The sequence below is a fragment of a genome, unplaced genomic scaffold (genome assembly GCF_019419815.1).
Source record: "Pyrus x bretschneideri cultivar Hongxiangsu unplaced genomic scaffold, Pyrus_bretschneideri_v1 Contig50, whole genome shotgun sequence".
Classification (NCBI taxonomy): domain Eukaryota; kingdom Viridiplantae; phylum Streptophyta; class Magnoliopsida; order Rosales; family Rosaceae; genus Pyrus; species Pyrus x bretschneideri.
In genome coordinates, this window is record NW_025999788.1 from 2733295 (window position 1) to 2748812 (window position 15518).

Consider the following 15518-nt stretch of genomic DNA (forward strand, 5'->3'; position numbering starts at 1 on the left):
AGAAAAAGATCCAAGATTGACAAAAAGCTTCTTCAGCACGAAGTATTGACTTAAAAAAAAAAAAAAAAAAAAAAAAAACCAATGAAGCTTCTTCAACACGTTGTGATGATTCGGGCCGGGTCGGGTGAAAAAGGGACGGAGCCCTCGGTCAGTTGAAAGCAGACAGACAAGGAGACCGTGTGAAAGCACGTTACTCTTCTTCTTCAAAATCGCACTGCGTCTCACTTCTCAGTTGTAGAGAGAGAAAGAGTGGAGAGAGAGAAAGAGAGAGAGAGAGAGAGAGGAATGGAGAACCCGCAGCCCCAAAAGCCATGGAAGGTGGAGTACGCCAAGTCGTCGAGATCGTCGTGCAAGACCTGCAAATCCCCCATTGAAAAGGAGACGCTCCGCCTCGGCAAGATGGTCCAGGCCACCCAATTCGACGGCTTCATGCCTGTAATTCACTCCCCTTCTCTCTTTAACCCCCATTTCACCTGCACTGTTACTCTCATTGCCATTGGTCCATTGCCAGTAACCCAAAACAGGAAAAAGTTTAAGAAAGAAAACGAGAACCTTGAAAACAGCGATAGTGTGAGAATTTGAGTTTCTAACATTTGGGCTTTTGTTGTTTTTTGTGCATTTCCAATTACTTCGCATGTTTGGTAGTTAAAAGTTGGGTACTTTTAGTTGGGTTTGTTCAACGTTGTTTAGCATTTTAGTTACTGTTATGCAATTGGGAGCTTAAGCTTTGTTTGTTTTGAAGCAAATAATGCTTGTGTTAGTCGTTGGTCGTTAGTCGGACAGTGTTCTTCGGCAGAAAGCCTTTCGAGATTACATAAGGAAATGCTTGTCAGGAAATGTTTTTATTTTTGAGTTTTAGAAAGGAGACAACTTTTACAGCTCTAGTTTAAAGTCGAAACCTGGTTCAAACCATAATCAAGAAAACTTAATTCTATTTCTGCTCGAACAAAATGGATACTTTTGCTCTCTTCGACACCCCTCGTATTTTCTTGTTTGATTTCCTCTAAAGTACTGCATATGTAAATGTTTCGACTTGTTTTTGTTTTCTGAATCAGATGTGGAACCATGCTCATTGTATAATGAAGAAATCGAAGCAGATAAAATCGTACGTGTAGCTGTAGTGTTTATCATAATCTCCTTTGGATTTAGTGGATGAATGCAGTGATTTAACTGATTTGCTTTTGTCTTGCACTTAGAACTGATGAGGTTGAAGGCCTGGAGCTCCTTCGTTGGGAAGATCAGCAGAAAATTAGAAGTTATGTACAAAGTGGTGGACCCCCAGATACAAGACCGGCAACAAGCAAGTTCGCTACTAAAGAATGTGGTATTTCAGTTTCACCAACTTCTCGCGCTACTTGCAAGCAATGCAGCCAAAAGATTTTAAAAGCAGAGGTTGGTAATTATTATTCAGGAAGTAAATTTTTGTATTTGTTGTGTGACAAGCTTTCGTCTCAGTTTATTCATAGAAACCCATCATCATCATATACAAGATACAGCATATTTCTGCAATTCTAGTTAATATGGTGTAACTGAAGTTGACTACTCTGCATGATTTCATTTTATTCCAACTTTAGGTCCGTATATCATCCAAGCCTGAAGGTCAAGGGCCTAGGGGCCTGGCATGGCACCATGCCAACTGCTTCTTGGAATTATCACCATCCATCGAAGTGGAGAAGTTGTCTGGATGGGAGACCCTCCCAGTTTCTGATCAGGACGTTGTACGTGCCTTGGTTAAGAAGGTTCCTTCTAATGCTGGCACAAAACGAAGAAAAGACGCTGGTGATGATCAGAAGTTAAAAGTTGCTAGGTCTGAAGGAGATGTGTCAACGAGCAGGGATGTATCTGTGAGGAATGCTACTGATGTGGGGAGTAAACTGGAGGCCCAAACTAAAGAGCTGTGGGCACTGAAAGATGATCTTAAAAAGCATGTGACAAATGCAGAGATGCGTGAAATGCTTGAAGTCAATAATCAAGATTCAACAGGATCAGAGCTTGATTTGCGTGAGTGCTGGTAATCCTCTACATTCTTCTTAGTGTGGAAATTGGCTATTTTCTTCTCTCTTTAGTTTCTTCTTTTTTTAATTTCACTTTTAAAAAACAGTTTTTTCAATTAAAAAAATTGTTTATCCATAAATGCTTTTATGCATATTCCTTGTTTTGTTAAGGTTCTCATAGGCTTGTTAGATTTTGTTGCCTGATTTGTTTCCGACCCCACTTAGTGGGACAAGGCTTTGTTGTGGTTGTTGTATTTGTTTCCATAATGTAGACCTTTTTTCTGTTTTCTAGACGTAACCAGCTATGCATAAATATATGTGTTAATTGTTATTGGGTAATCATCATTTCTAAGTGGAACATTTTTTTTTTTTAATCTGATTTACTTGAAGATGACATTTTTTTATTGCTGTACTTATTTAGTGCTGATGGAATGATGTTTGGAGCACTTAAGAGCTGCCCACTCTGCTCTGGTTTTCTTCGATATTCTGGAGGTATGTACCGGTGCCAAGGCTACCTATCGGCATGGAGTAAGTGTTCTTACTCTACTCAGGAACCTGAACGTCTTGATGGGAAGTGGAAAATCCCAAAAGATAAGGATAATCATTATCTTAATAAGGTATTCAACTATGGTTAATTTCATGTTGGTTTTGGACCTTTGGTAGACAAGTTATGAATTGAGTTTTATTTATTTATTTATTTTATTTGAAGTGGTTTAAATCACAAAAGCTTGCAAAACCTGTGCGGATACTGCCTCCATTAACACCTAGCAAGCCTTCTGGAAGTCAAGGCCAATCTCAGTCATCTAACAGTACAAGCTTGGCGGATTTAAAAGTTGCCTTTCGTGGATTACCAAAAGAATCAACAGTATGGTCTTTTTTGTTCATTTTAATTTGCATTTAGTTCTTATTATCTGTGGAATTATCTTTTTTCCTTAGTGTCAGTTCTGTCTATCCATCTCATCGAGGGTGATATTGCAGGAAGAATGGTGTAGAAAAATTGAGGGTGTAGCTGGAGTGGTTCATTCAAAGATAAAAAAAGGCATGTGCTTATAATTTTGATTTAGTGCTTTCTTTGGGTTACGGCTGTGTTGGTAAAAGATGCATAACTTTAGTTATTCTTGCTTAACAAATTAAAGTGCAGATACTAATTGCTTAGTTGTGAGTGGAGCATTTGATGATGATGCTGAGATGAGAAAAGCAAGGTTAAGCTGCTATTAAATTGCTGGTCTTGACTCTTGGGTATATTTCTATATCTGTTCCTTTTTATCTAACTGGGTTAGGTTACGTTTTCAGGAGGATGAAGTTACCAATCGTTAGGGAAGACTATCTGGTTGATTGCTTTGAAAGACAGAAGAAGCTTCCATTTGATATTTACAAAGTCGAAGCTCTCCGTGAATCCTCTAGCTTGATCACTGTCAAAGTGAAAGGTCGAAGTGCTGTTCATGAATCTTCTGGTCTGCAAGATACAGGACATATTCTTGAGGATGGGAAGAGCATCTACAACACAACTTTAAGCATGTCTGATTTGTCAACTGGTGTTAACAGGTGTGTTCGGTTTATTCTATCTTTCTTGCTCACATATTTGAGCCTATTATCTCTCAATAAAAATTCACAATATGCGATATAAATTCTTCTGTATAACCCTCTCTTGCTGTCTCTCTTTTCTATGTAAAGTTACTACATTCTCCAAATTATACAAGATGATAAGAGTTCAGACTGTTCTGTGTTCCGTAAATGGGGAAGAGTGGGGAATGATAAAATTGGAGGAAGTAAACTGGAAGATATGTCGAAATCAGATGCGATCCATGAATTTAAACGTTTGTTCCTTGAGAAGACTGGGAATCCGTGGGAAGCATGGGAGCAAAAACAAAATTTTCAGAAGCAAGCTGGAAGATTCTTTCCATTGGATATTGTACTTCTTGTTCTTTTCTTTCTTGTATATTTTCCTGAACTCTGTTTTTTGTTCTTAAATAATATCTGACTAAAACTTGGATTTTTCAGGATTATGGAGTTAATAAACAGGTTTCCAACAAAAACCAGAACAATGCAGACAGCAAATTGGCTCCTCAGTTGGCAGAATTGATGAAGATGCTTTTCAATGTTGAAACATACAGGTTAAACAAGTTCATTTCTTTAAATGTTTGTCTCTCCCCCACTCCGTCTTTTTATTTATCTGTAACTCTGAGACTGAGTACTAAGTTTTGCAGAGCTGCCATGATGGAATTTGAGATAAATATGTCAGAAATGCCGCTTGGAAAACTGAGTAAAGCCAACATCCAAAAGGGTAAACATTGAAAAGAGAATCTCTTCAATTTTCTGCAGAGCTCAAATTTAAACTGTTCTATATTCAAATTTAATTTCTAGCTGTTTGGATAATAAAGTATTGTCGTTTAACTTCGTCATTTCCTGTTCTCTCTGTTCAGGGTTTGAGGCATTAACGGAAATACAGAATTTATTGAATAATAATGGTCATGCTCCTTCCACAAAAGAAAGCTTGATTATAGATGCAAGCAACCGTTTTTTCACTGTGATCCCTTCCATACACCCACGGGTTATCAGGGATGAGGATAATTTTAAGTCAAAGGTACATAAGGATGTTTTGCATATGCTCAACCCAGTGGTTTCCTTCATGCCTTTCCAATACCAAAAAGATGGTTTTTCTGCTCCTATATTTCATATGCATGTATTTAAATGATGTCATTGAGTTTTTTTTGTTGATGATACCAATCTCTTCCATGATGGGTTGCTTATATTAATTTTTATGATAGCACTTTAATATTAAATGTTTCATAGTACAAATTTATCTTTATAACCATGATTATTTTGATAAGTTATTTACTTCAAAATATGTGATTTTGGTATGAAAATATATTTAAAGTTTCATTACTTATCATACGTTAAAAGATGAACTCATGGAAAAAGAAAAAGTTCATGTAAATGGTGGGAAAGTGGAGTTACTGCTGCTATGTTCACATTGCAACTGATATTGGCAAGTTCACATACTTACAAGCAAGGGATAAAATGTGCCTTCATTTATCCTTGGCAGGTGAAAATGTTAGAAGCTCTCCAGGACATTGAAATTGCTTCCAGATTAGTTGGTTTTGATGCTGATAGTGATGATTCCCTTGATGAGAAGTATAAGAAGCTCCAGTGTGATATTGACCCAATCCCTCATGATAGTGAAGATTATCAGTTGATTGAAAAATATCTTCTTACTACTCATGCCCCTACACATACGGTGGGTTTCCATCTTGATACTCTCGAGTTCTGAGCATGCTGTGCTGGTGACCTATCTTTATATACTCAATATTTAATATTGATTTATTCCCTAAATCTTGTGTCTGGCATCTTATTTTATTATCAGGATTGGAGTCTTGAACTCGAAGAAGTTTTTGCACTTGAAAGGGAAGGCGAATTCAATAAATTTGCTCCCTATCAGAAAAAGCTTAAGAACAAAATGCTTCTTTGGCATGGTAAGTTGCACCACCTATAAAATTTAATGTAATAAAATTTTTGTGTTGTGAGATGGGATCGCCTATAGTTGCTTGCAATCTTTCTCTTGCCAAGGTTGATAGAAATGTGCTTTTAAATGTAATTTCAGACCTATAACCAACATTAGGAATAAAACTGATTACTTTATCCTCCCAGGTTCTCGGTTTACAAATTTCGTGGGTATACTTAGCCAAGGACTGAGAATAGCTCCTCCTGAAGCTCCAGCTACTGGTTATATGGTCTCTCTCTCTCTCTCTTGCACATTTATGTCTATATATGTATTACGCGTCTCTTCATGTGCATAGCAGTAGTGTATTATTTTTTTTTCCGCAAGACTAAGAGTGTAAACATTTTGCATTACAGTTCGGCAAGGGAATTTACTTTGCTGACCTTGTCAGCAAGAGTGCACAGTATTGCTATACAGATAAGAAAAATCCTGTTGGCCTCATGCTTTTAAGTGAAGTTGCATTGGGGGAGGTCTACGAGCTTAAGAAGGCTGCAGTGAGGACATTTTCCATTATCTTCTTATGTGCTTTGATTGTGTGTTTTGATATTCTATCTGAAATTTAACATTGTGTGTCCACTCATTCGAGCCCGTGGTATATACTTGCCATGTGTAACTTAAGCAGTAGTTTGTGGTGGTTCTTGTGCATCCTAAAAATATCTAATTTTGGTGTCTGGAGCCAAAAAATAGCCATTTCTGATTTGAGTTTTGCCCATTAACTTAGTGTTTATGCCACGATCTTTCAGTATATGGACAAACCTCCAAAGGGAAAGCACTCTACAAAGGGGCTTGGCAAGAAAATACCTCAGGAGTCGGAGTATGTAAAATGGAAGGACGATGTCATCGTGCCTTGTGGCAAACCAGTGCCATCAAATATCAAAGCTTCTGAGCTCATGTATAACGAGTACATCGTTTATGATACAGCTCAAGTAAGTTCTAAGCTTTGTTTTTGTTATCTCTGGCACGTGCCACTTTTGATACTATTTTCACTTCTTGTGCTGATTTAAACAAATAGTATAGAAGTAAAACTACAACTGTAGTTTTACAGTTTTTAGGAACATAGTAACTTTACCGGGCAATGACATGTGGACAGGTGAAGATGCAATACCTGTTGAAGGTGAGGTTTCATCACAAGAGGTGACGGAGACGTATTGATGTTCAGTATTTTGGCTGCGGTGTACAGTAAGGTGGTGGTTTGCTAAGAAACTCACACGATGTTGATGTTGGATGTTTATAGCGGTAAGGTCTATTTTGGGGATTTGTGTGAGATCTTTGAACTTTTGCTTCCGGCATTGTAAAGAATGTTTTTATGCTATGGAATCAAATCCTCTTCGGACATTTTGTTCACTTTTGCTATATGTTATCAATGAGGATGTCATCGTTCTACCTTCTTTCCCCACGATATCCACAATCTTTCTATAGCAAAAAATGCCTAGTGTTTGAGACCAACTTACGTGAAACAGATTTACTGTCATTGTGGCGTCTCGGTCCAATATTGAGACACTGGATGGACATGTTGCAATCCAGCAGGCAACTGGAGCATCTAACTGGGCTGGGGTATCAGACCAAAAAACAACTGGACTGGGACCAAAGGGAAAAATTAGAAAGAAAGATGGACTGCTTCTAAACGTAAATGTCAAACCATTCCCAATTGGACTACAACTTGGTGTAAGTTGGTTTTCTTTTGGAGAAAGACTTACCAACAGACAATCTGTCAACCTGGCACTCAAACAATGGTACACAACAATGGTATAAAGGTAATGTGTTCTCACTTTTCCACATAACATTGTTTCATTGATTAATTGTTTCAAGGTGTAGAATCATCATTTAGAGTTTAGACTTTATGGTTCTAGTCTTGGATTGGATAATCTCTTCGGTTTTAGTTTAGTATAGAATAATGTAGAATATCGCTTGTACTAAAAGAGAAAATGAACACATGAGATATAGATATTTTTTTTTGGGTAATCTAAATGCTTTGTAACGGTAAAAAGAAATAAACTACGACCCAAAGAAGAGAAAATCGTAACCGATGTGGGATCTTGCAAACAGCTTTGCATGTGTGCCATGTGCTTTGATGATGATCAAAATTTGACTCCAACTGAATGTTAAGCTAAGCTGCCAACGTCATGTGTGAATGGATAGGAATTTTTTCTTTATATATTACACATTTTGCATATTAATATACTACCGATCGTCCATTCACATTCATATGTTTTCATATTAAAATACCACCGATCGTTCATCCATTCATTCATGTGCTCAAGTGCTTTCGTGGTAAGAGCTTGTCCAGTAAGCTGATCTGCATGCAGAAGCAGAAGCTGAAAGCTGAGCTCAGAAGCATGAATCTGTGACATGGGAGTGTAGCTTTTGTTGCAAACAGCCATTTTCCTCTGTTAGGATGACGACCCTTCTCATTCATTTGAGTTGAAACCTCTTCTCATGCACCAAAAACATTTTATATATGCACCCAAAGGAGGTGGCAGGTCAAAGTAACTCAGACCTCACTGAAGCACCTGTTCTATGATTCATATCCATGCATTCATTCATAGAACTTTCCCTTGGCATAAATTGGGTCATATATATACTTGGATTGACCAAGTTCCATTTTAGGTTGGTAATTGTGTCTTGTAAGTGACTCATACTAGTTGAAGCCAAGACTAGGGTTTTTGCCCTAATCGACCGACACGTTGAGAAAATCTCATTTTTACTCATTTTTCTTCAAGTTTGATTGCCTAGTGTTGGTATTGAAATCACCATTGAAAGCTTAAACTTGAGAGTTTACAGTCTAATATTTATTAATTGCTTAGATATAAGATTTTAAAGCGCCAAAATATGAAACTTAACCTCAAAAAATCCATTTTTTACACGTCAATCCTTTGAACAAAACGAATCTCCTAAAAATATCTCTAAAGAGACGTTACTTGTTAGTTGATGCTAACTGAACTAGGTTTTTTTCCCTAAGTAGCAAAGTGTCTGGACTGCAGCAACAAGATCGGTAAAAAAATCCCCAATTTTGCAGTTCTTGTGGTTCAAGTTGAGGCATTTAATTTGTGTCGGGTGAGATTTTGTGAAAACGATGGCCTTATTGAAACCACTTTTGACTAATTTTCCTTTTTGTCTGATGTGAACAATGGTGTGTTGCATAACGCACGAGGATAACACAACTGCACTCACTCACTTCATTATAGACTTCTAGCTCAAATTTTCAGCTACAAGAAAGCACCAGCCTCATCATTTTCTGACTACCTGACCAATTTCCAAAATCTCGACCAAATCGGAAAAACCAAATCACAACGGGTTGCATTTTCGTGTCTGTCTCACTAATTAAGTTTTTAATCACGTGACGAATGAAATAGAGACGTGCATGATGTACCGTCAGAGATAAAAGTTCTCCTAATTACAAACAGAAAAACCAAACCAAAGCAACGCAGCACCAATTTTCTTCACCAAGTTGGAGAATTGGGGTGTTGAGCTTGAACAACATGACTGACTAATTAGAGAAATATCGTACGTATTGAATAATGAAACCCTATTTAAACCATATTGCTCAAGGTAACTGAATCATTAGTAATTGTCGGTAGAAAAATATACCAGAAGAGCTGTGGCAAGTAGCAGTGAGTGAACCACAATGTCACAAAACGACAATTTGCAGCAGTTCCCAGGTGCGGCGCCGTTCGGCGGAAAATATAAACTTATTCAAACCCTAAAATCAAACTTTGCCATTAAAAATTTACTAATCAAACTCAGTAGCCATTAATCATCCACACTGGAAAAAATATAAAGAAAAAAAATAATTGTGTTACAAATAAGATGAAGGCTTCCAAAAAAAAAAAAATGTAGTCCCCACTATATTACATAAACCATTAAAGATTGTCCCCTTAGAACCCTACATACAGACCTTCCTTTGTCCCCCGTTCATTTCTTATAAGACTCCCCCTTTTATGTTTCTCAATGCCCCACTTTCCTCCTCCAACTTCATCACCATTTCCTAGTGTGCTCGTGTGCCTAAATTCTCATTATTTTTACTCTCTTTTTTCACCAATTTTAGTCTCTCTCTCTCTTTCGCTCGGATCTCTTTGTTTGTCTACCAAAAATGGCTTCTGGGGGTGCTGGCAGCGCTGGGACTGGCACTGGGTCTCCTTGTGGGGCATGCAAGTTTCTGAGGAGAAAGTGTGCTTCTGATTGCATATTTGCACCTTATTTTTGCTCCGAGCAAGGACCTGCTCGTTTTGCTGCCATTCACAAAGTGTTTGGCGCCAGCAATGTGTCCAAGTTGTTGTTGCATGTTCCTGCTCATGATCGTTGTGAAGCTGTTGTCACAATTGCCTATGAAGCTCAAGCAAGAATTCGGGACCCCGTTTATGGATGCGTGGCTCACATTTTTTCCTTGCAACAACAGGTGATTAATTAAACTCACCCTTCTCTTTTATCTGTTGAATACTGAGCTAACCCTTTTATTTTGAGGTTGAATTAGCCAACCCTCATAAATCCTTTCCTCTTTTTGTTGAATTAAGATAACCCTTTTCTATTTTCCGTTGAATTAAGCAACTGCTTTCTCTTTAGGTTGAATTAAGCCAATCCTTTTGTTTTTAGGCTGAAATAAGCAAACCCCTTTTGGTTTTAGGTTCAAATAAGCAAACCCTTTTCGGTTTTAGGTTGAAATAAGCCAACCCTTTTGTTGTTAGGTTGAATTAACCAAACTCTTTTCATATCATTGTCTAAAAGTTAGTATTCATATGTAGGTGGCATGTTTGCAAGCACAATTGATGCAAGTAAAGGCTCAACTGGCTCACCAAAACCTCATTGATTCAAGGAACATGGAGAGTACTCAGTGGCAGGGGAATGTGAATGGATCAGTCTCAAGCTTTCCAAGTTATCCGAGCTACGTGAATCCTATTTCACCTCAGAGCTCGCTGGACTCCATGGACCCCAACAGTGATATTGCCATGCATATGCAGGAAATTCAAAGCAGCAGAGAGTTCTCGTATCAAGGTTGTTCTATAAAGAGACCATATAATGGTGACTTGGGAGAGCTTCAAGCTTTGGCCCTCAGAATGATGAGAAACTGATCAATCCCTACATCATGTTTTGTTTCAACGATATGACGGTGGCCTTTCAGACGTTTCTGTGACCAATGATGTATATACTGAGCCTGTTTTTTTTGTTTTTTGTTTTCTTTCAAGAAAAAGAAATTAGTCCCATTAATCATATAGTCTCTCTCTCTCTCTCTCTCTATATATATATATATATATGATAGGAGAGATTTTTCAATGTAACCGGTACACGGAATGGTACACCACGTGTCATTGTACAAATGGTGGGATATGTGTGCTAAAAAGTTAATAACTTAAAAAATGAAATTTCCTACTACTTCTAAAACACGTGGTGTACCACTTGTGTTTCCGTCACAATGAAAAAATTTCTCCTCTGATATCTCACTAAAAATATTACTGCAGTTGCATAAATTACTGGGCTAATCTAAATAATCAACTTTAATCTTATGAAGATAATGTAGTTTTTACTGAGGGGCAATAATAGAATACACCACATTGAGGTAAATTAATCTTGAAATCTGAGTCCTCTTGAATTGTTAATTACCTCATTTACTTATCAAATTCAACAATGAAGACGTTCGGCCCGGCTTACAACTTTAGTGATGGGGCATTATTTCATGCCACCTTCAAGTAAAAAGTTTAACTATTGTCCTCCCCCTCCATTTAATACAAAAGATGATACTTTGGGACACTCTGGCATTCAACCATCTAAATAATTGACCAATTTTTCATGGATTTAGCTAAGATTCAAGCACTCTTGGTGTTGTCCCATTTTTCAAAAACAAGAAATTCTATATATGTACAAACTTTCGCCTGAAGTTGCTTCTAGATACAAATGGTGTCTATTCTATTAATTATATATATGATATTTGGATTGACATGCAAAGGCATGTAAAGGAGAACACCTACACCTCTGGAAATCCCATGATTAGTTTAATCTTTTTCCTTATTAACCAAGATTGTTGGTCCAGCTGTCCCCTTTTTTTAAACTTTTTTTTACTATTATTAGGAGAAAGAAGAGATTTTGAAACTATTATAATAATTTAAGGGTTGGGGAAGTTTCGAATCCAGAACGCATGAGTGGAAACCCAACACCTTATCTGCTAAAATATTGAATCACATGCATTGGTCCAGCTGTCAGTCATCACCAAAAACAAAATTAAATAAATAAATCATCCATCCTAATGTACCATGTTTCTTATTTTATAACTAATTAAATTAAACTTACCAACTTAATTAAGCAGCTTTAATTCTTTATACTGAAGTATACTCCTAGCTAACAAAACTACAAAGTGTTTCACTGGGATATACATCCCCGAGGAGCTAGGGTTTGACATGATGAGTTTGCTTTGAAATCTATCATCTCCTAAAGGTGGTGTGATTAATTAGGGGAAGATCAAGAGAATGTTATCATTGTAGTTAAAGTGCAAACACACTCTTGAGCTTTGAGATGATAATACTTAATGGCCCCACTTTGCTGGCTTAAGGTTTTTGTTATAATAAGTAGGTTCACCTAACATTAGTATACTAATCCAAATTTAATATTCTCAAACCTATGATTTTGTATTCCTATATATAGACAAAGTGTCCCCTTGATTGAATCCACAAACCTGCATCATTAGTTAGTACATTGGCAACTTTAGGTTTGTCAAACCAATTAACCAAATTGTTTCTCCAAAATCTTGTAATTACAAAGAAGATTAAGACATATTAATCTTATTTGAAACAAGTTATAAGAAGAAAAAAGGGTTCATTGGGAAGAATAAATAATAGTAGTGAAGCCGCATTAAGTGAAAATTAATCAATTTTTATTTCTTCGGGCCCATAACTGTAGCGTATACACTAAATTTGTAGTCAGTCCAGTCAAGTGGCCTGTAACCACTTTCACACTATCTTTTGCCTCTTTGGCATTAAACAATTGCATTGTGTGAAAATAATGGAAAATGCACCTATAAAAACATATGTTCATCGACCTCTCCGCTCCATCAATTGCAATTACAGGGCTTGTTTGATGGACCGGTTGGAATATGTTGTGACTAATTAAAATTGATTCGAGTTCATCTTTTGTTTGTTGTGTCAAATATGATGAATCCACACTAGAATAAGTTATCTAACATGTCCTTATACATGGTTACAACTTACTAATCTTGTCTTACATGTCCTTGCCAATTTCATTTCTAATGCTCAATCACATCTAGCCAACCAAACCACTTAGAAAGTAAATGTTCCACAAAACATTAATTAAAAAAAGGGAGATGAGCGACCATTGAATGGGAGTACTTCAAATAAACAAAGCTATTACGACAAATGTGAATTGAAAAACAAAAATAGAAGACATGAAGAATTGAACTTGGGTAGAAAATATAAAGAAAACTAAGAGCTTCAAAAGTAGTTTGGTCTATTTTCCTTGGCATAGTCTTTTCTTAAAAGAAAAGGAGATGAAGAAAGGTTTGCTATGTGTTTGAATCTTTGGACTTTTACAAATGCTTCCCAAACACTACGTTTCTTTTTAATTTTGCTCATATATTTCATGTAAAACCCCGTCCCAAAATATTTAATTTCGTTTTAATAGAAATAATGAAATTACGATCTTGTCTCCTATCCTTACCCAATATGGTTTCCTTTTTAGATTTTCTCTCAAGTTCTCCTGCTCTCTCTGCTTGGCACGTGGCAGACCCCCACCTTTTTCCTTCCTTCTCCCTCCTTCTCCCTTAAGTCAACTCTCAACTCACTCTCTCTCTCTCTCTTTCTCATTATTCTCTCCTTCCCGGTGACAGACCCCAAACACCCACACCCGAGGAAACACGATAGCACCACCATCACTGTGGTGGATCTTCTCTCCCTCTCCATCGTCTCTGTGAAGCACAGAGAAACCGAGAACCCATGTCCGGTGAACCTGTTGTGTTCGAGCCCAGAATCCGGCCAACTCCAGCCACTTCACGGTGTATTGCAGGTACAAATCTCTTCTCCTCCCTCATATCTTCATTTTAGTAAGAGGATCGTAGAGTAGAACAGTGAGACGGTGTCGACCAGAGCTCGAGAGGCTCTGGCTTTCATTCTCGACGAAACCGGGTCATTTTGAACCAAACCCGGAAAGCCAAAACCCCAAACCCATTTAACCCAGGCCCTTAGGGCCGCGCCAGCTCGAGCCTTTGGCTCGCTAAACCCTCGGCCTAAACCCCTTAAAGCTAACCCATTGGGTCGTGCTAGCTAGGGCCCTTGACCCGTTTAACCCTAAGCCCAACCTACTAAACCCCTAAAAACCCTAGGCCGAACCCTTGGACCCCAGGTTTTTGGGTCATGAAAACCCAAGCCTTCGGCCCGTTGACCTTAGGCCCATGAGGTCTAAACCCTTTAAGACTAGAAACCCTTGGCCCCAAGCCAGTAGGCCGCGCATAGGCATGCGTGGAGCACACACGCCACCAATGACTTTTCGGGCAACCCACGGTGGCGCGTAAGGGTGTGTGTCGGGCATGTGGAGGTACCCAAGGACCCCTTTTATGTTTTTCGACATCCAGAATCCACTTATGATGTTCGTTTCCCGAAATTCAATCATTATGATATAGTTTTGTTAATTGGACCCCTTATGTGCTTAGGTGCGATTATTAGTGGCGATTCCGTTCTTCCTATTTCACACGACTCTTCGACGACGAAGTATCTGTGAGTGAACCCCTTCTAAAATGCATGTTTTAATAGTATAAATGCATACATGAAAAGCATGATTTAATGGTTATGTTTTACGAAGTGTTTATGAGTAAATTAGTTTTACACTTTATGATTATCATGCTTTACTGAGAATATTTTGGAATACCATACTTTATCAAATTTATGTTCTTTGTAGTATATATGATGGATGACTATATACTACTTATGAACATGTTTTTACACTCTTGGTAGTATATATGATGGATGATTATATACTATGAAGATGTTTTGAGATATATGTACGTATGTTGGAAAGATTATATTCAATGTTTTGTGTTTATCTAGTGGTCATTGTTCTACCTACAGGCGATGAGACTTATTGGTCTACGGGTCGGGTGATGTAGGGGCCTACGGGTTGGAAGATATTATATTAGCCTACGGGTCGGGTGATGTAAGGGCCTACGGGTCAGAAGATATATTATATTTGGCCTAGGGTCGAGTGATGTAGGGGCCTACGGGTCAATTATGATAGCACTATATAGCACACTATATATGATATATGTTTTATGAAAGGTTTTATGACATGCTAGGGTTTCCAAAAAAACCTATCACATATTATGCTATTAGTTTTCATAAAACTTTGAGGTTAGGATGTTATTGAATAACTGTTTCAGTATTATATATGTATATATATATATATCAACTTGGTCCACTCATGTTTGTTTTGCGCCCCCTAAGGACATAGGAACAAGGCTTACGATATGAGCTACGAGGCATTCCTCTACCAGTGATTTCATACTATCCTCTTTGACTTGACATTATTTGTAATAGCACATTCCACTCGTATTTTGAATTAGATGTATGCTCTAAACATGTCATGCATTATCGCTATGTTTTCATTGTTGGCAGTTGAATAATATTATATTATTTTAGTAGCTTATATTTGAATATTACTTTGCATAGTTACGCATGAAATTTATATGAATGTTTCACATGTTCTCGGTATATGCATTCATTAAATGGCTTACGTCACCCTCAGGTGTCGCCCAGCATGTGGCCATCCTGATATCCCTCGAACATTGGGATCGGGGCATGTCAGATTGGTATCAGAGCATACTTAGGACTTCATTATTCCATTTGGTAATCATAATCTTTCTTGTGGCCATAATCTTTCGTTCTTCTAAATCTTATTTGCCTCTTATCAGAATTATGGATCATCATGGTGAGAATGTACCTCGGCGACCTCGTTCTGGTCTAATGAGAGAAATTCAACAATTAACCTCCATTTTACGGAATGGTTTTCCTCGTAGTAGCAGGCCGAGTTGTAAA

At 37.7% G+C, this 15518-nt stretch overlaps 2 protein-coding genes across 2 annotated transcripts; both read left to right on the forward strand.

The window, feature by feature from the left end:
• The first annotated feature begins 136 nt into the window (after nt 1–136).
• Nucleotides 137–6837, forward strand: LOC103946029 (poly [ADP-ribose] polymerase 1). The gene is made up of 19 exons (XM_009356648.3): nt 137–435; nt 1056–1105; nt 1197–1392; nt 1575–2011; nt 2416–2611; nt 2704–2859; nt 2973–3033; nt 3136–3196; nt 3288–3539; nt 3669–3906; nt 3996–4108; nt 4202–4278; nt 4418–4578; nt 5041–5232; nt 5359–5467; nt 5643–5725; nt 5850–5987; nt 6237–6419; nt 6584–6837. Exons 1-19 carry the CDS (start codon nt 286–288, stop codon nt 6629–6631), a joined length of 2901 nt encoding a protein of 966 aa, XP_009354923.2. The 5' UTR covers nt 137–285; the 3' UTR covers nt 6632–6837.
• Nucleotides 6838–6970: 133 nt separating this feature from the next.
• LOC103946030 (LOB domain-containing protein 16-like) lies at nt 6971–10695 on the forward strand. The gene is made up of 2 exons (XM_018647142.2): nt 6971–9889; nt 10233–10695. Exons 1-2 carry the CDS (start codon nt 9584–9586, stop codon nt 10557–10559), a joined length of 633 nt encoding a protein of 210 aa, XP_018502658.1. The 5' UTR covers nt 6971–9583; the 3' UTR covers nt 10560–10695.
• Nucleotides 10696–15518: the final 4823 nt, after the last annotated feature.

What these genes read in the sequence shown, in the direction of transcription:
- LOC103946029 (XM_009356648.3), top strand. Translation starts at nt 286, where the DNA reads ATGGAGAACCCGCAGCCCCAAAAGCCATGGAAGGTGGAGTACGCCAAG. An exon ending in CTTGATTTGCGTGAGTGCTG is followed by an intron (nt 2,012 to 2,415) that starts GTAATCCTCTAC and finishes GTACTTATTTAG; the next exon opens with TGCTGATGGAATGATGTTTG. An exon ending in TAAAGCCAACATCCAAAAGG is followed by an intron (nt 4,279 to 4,417) that starts GTAAACATTGAA and finishes CTCTCTGTTCAG; the next exon opens with GGTTTGAGGCATTAACGGAA.
- LOC103946030 (XM_018647142.2), top strand. Translation starts at nt 9,584, where the DNA reads ATGGCTTCTGGGGGTGCTGGCAGCGCTGGGACTGGCACTGGGTCTCCT. An exon ending in TTTTTTCCTTGCAACAACAG is followed by an intron (nt 9,890 to 10,232) that starts GTGATTAATTAA and finishes ATTCATATGTAG; the next exon opens with GTGGCATGTTTGCAAGCACA.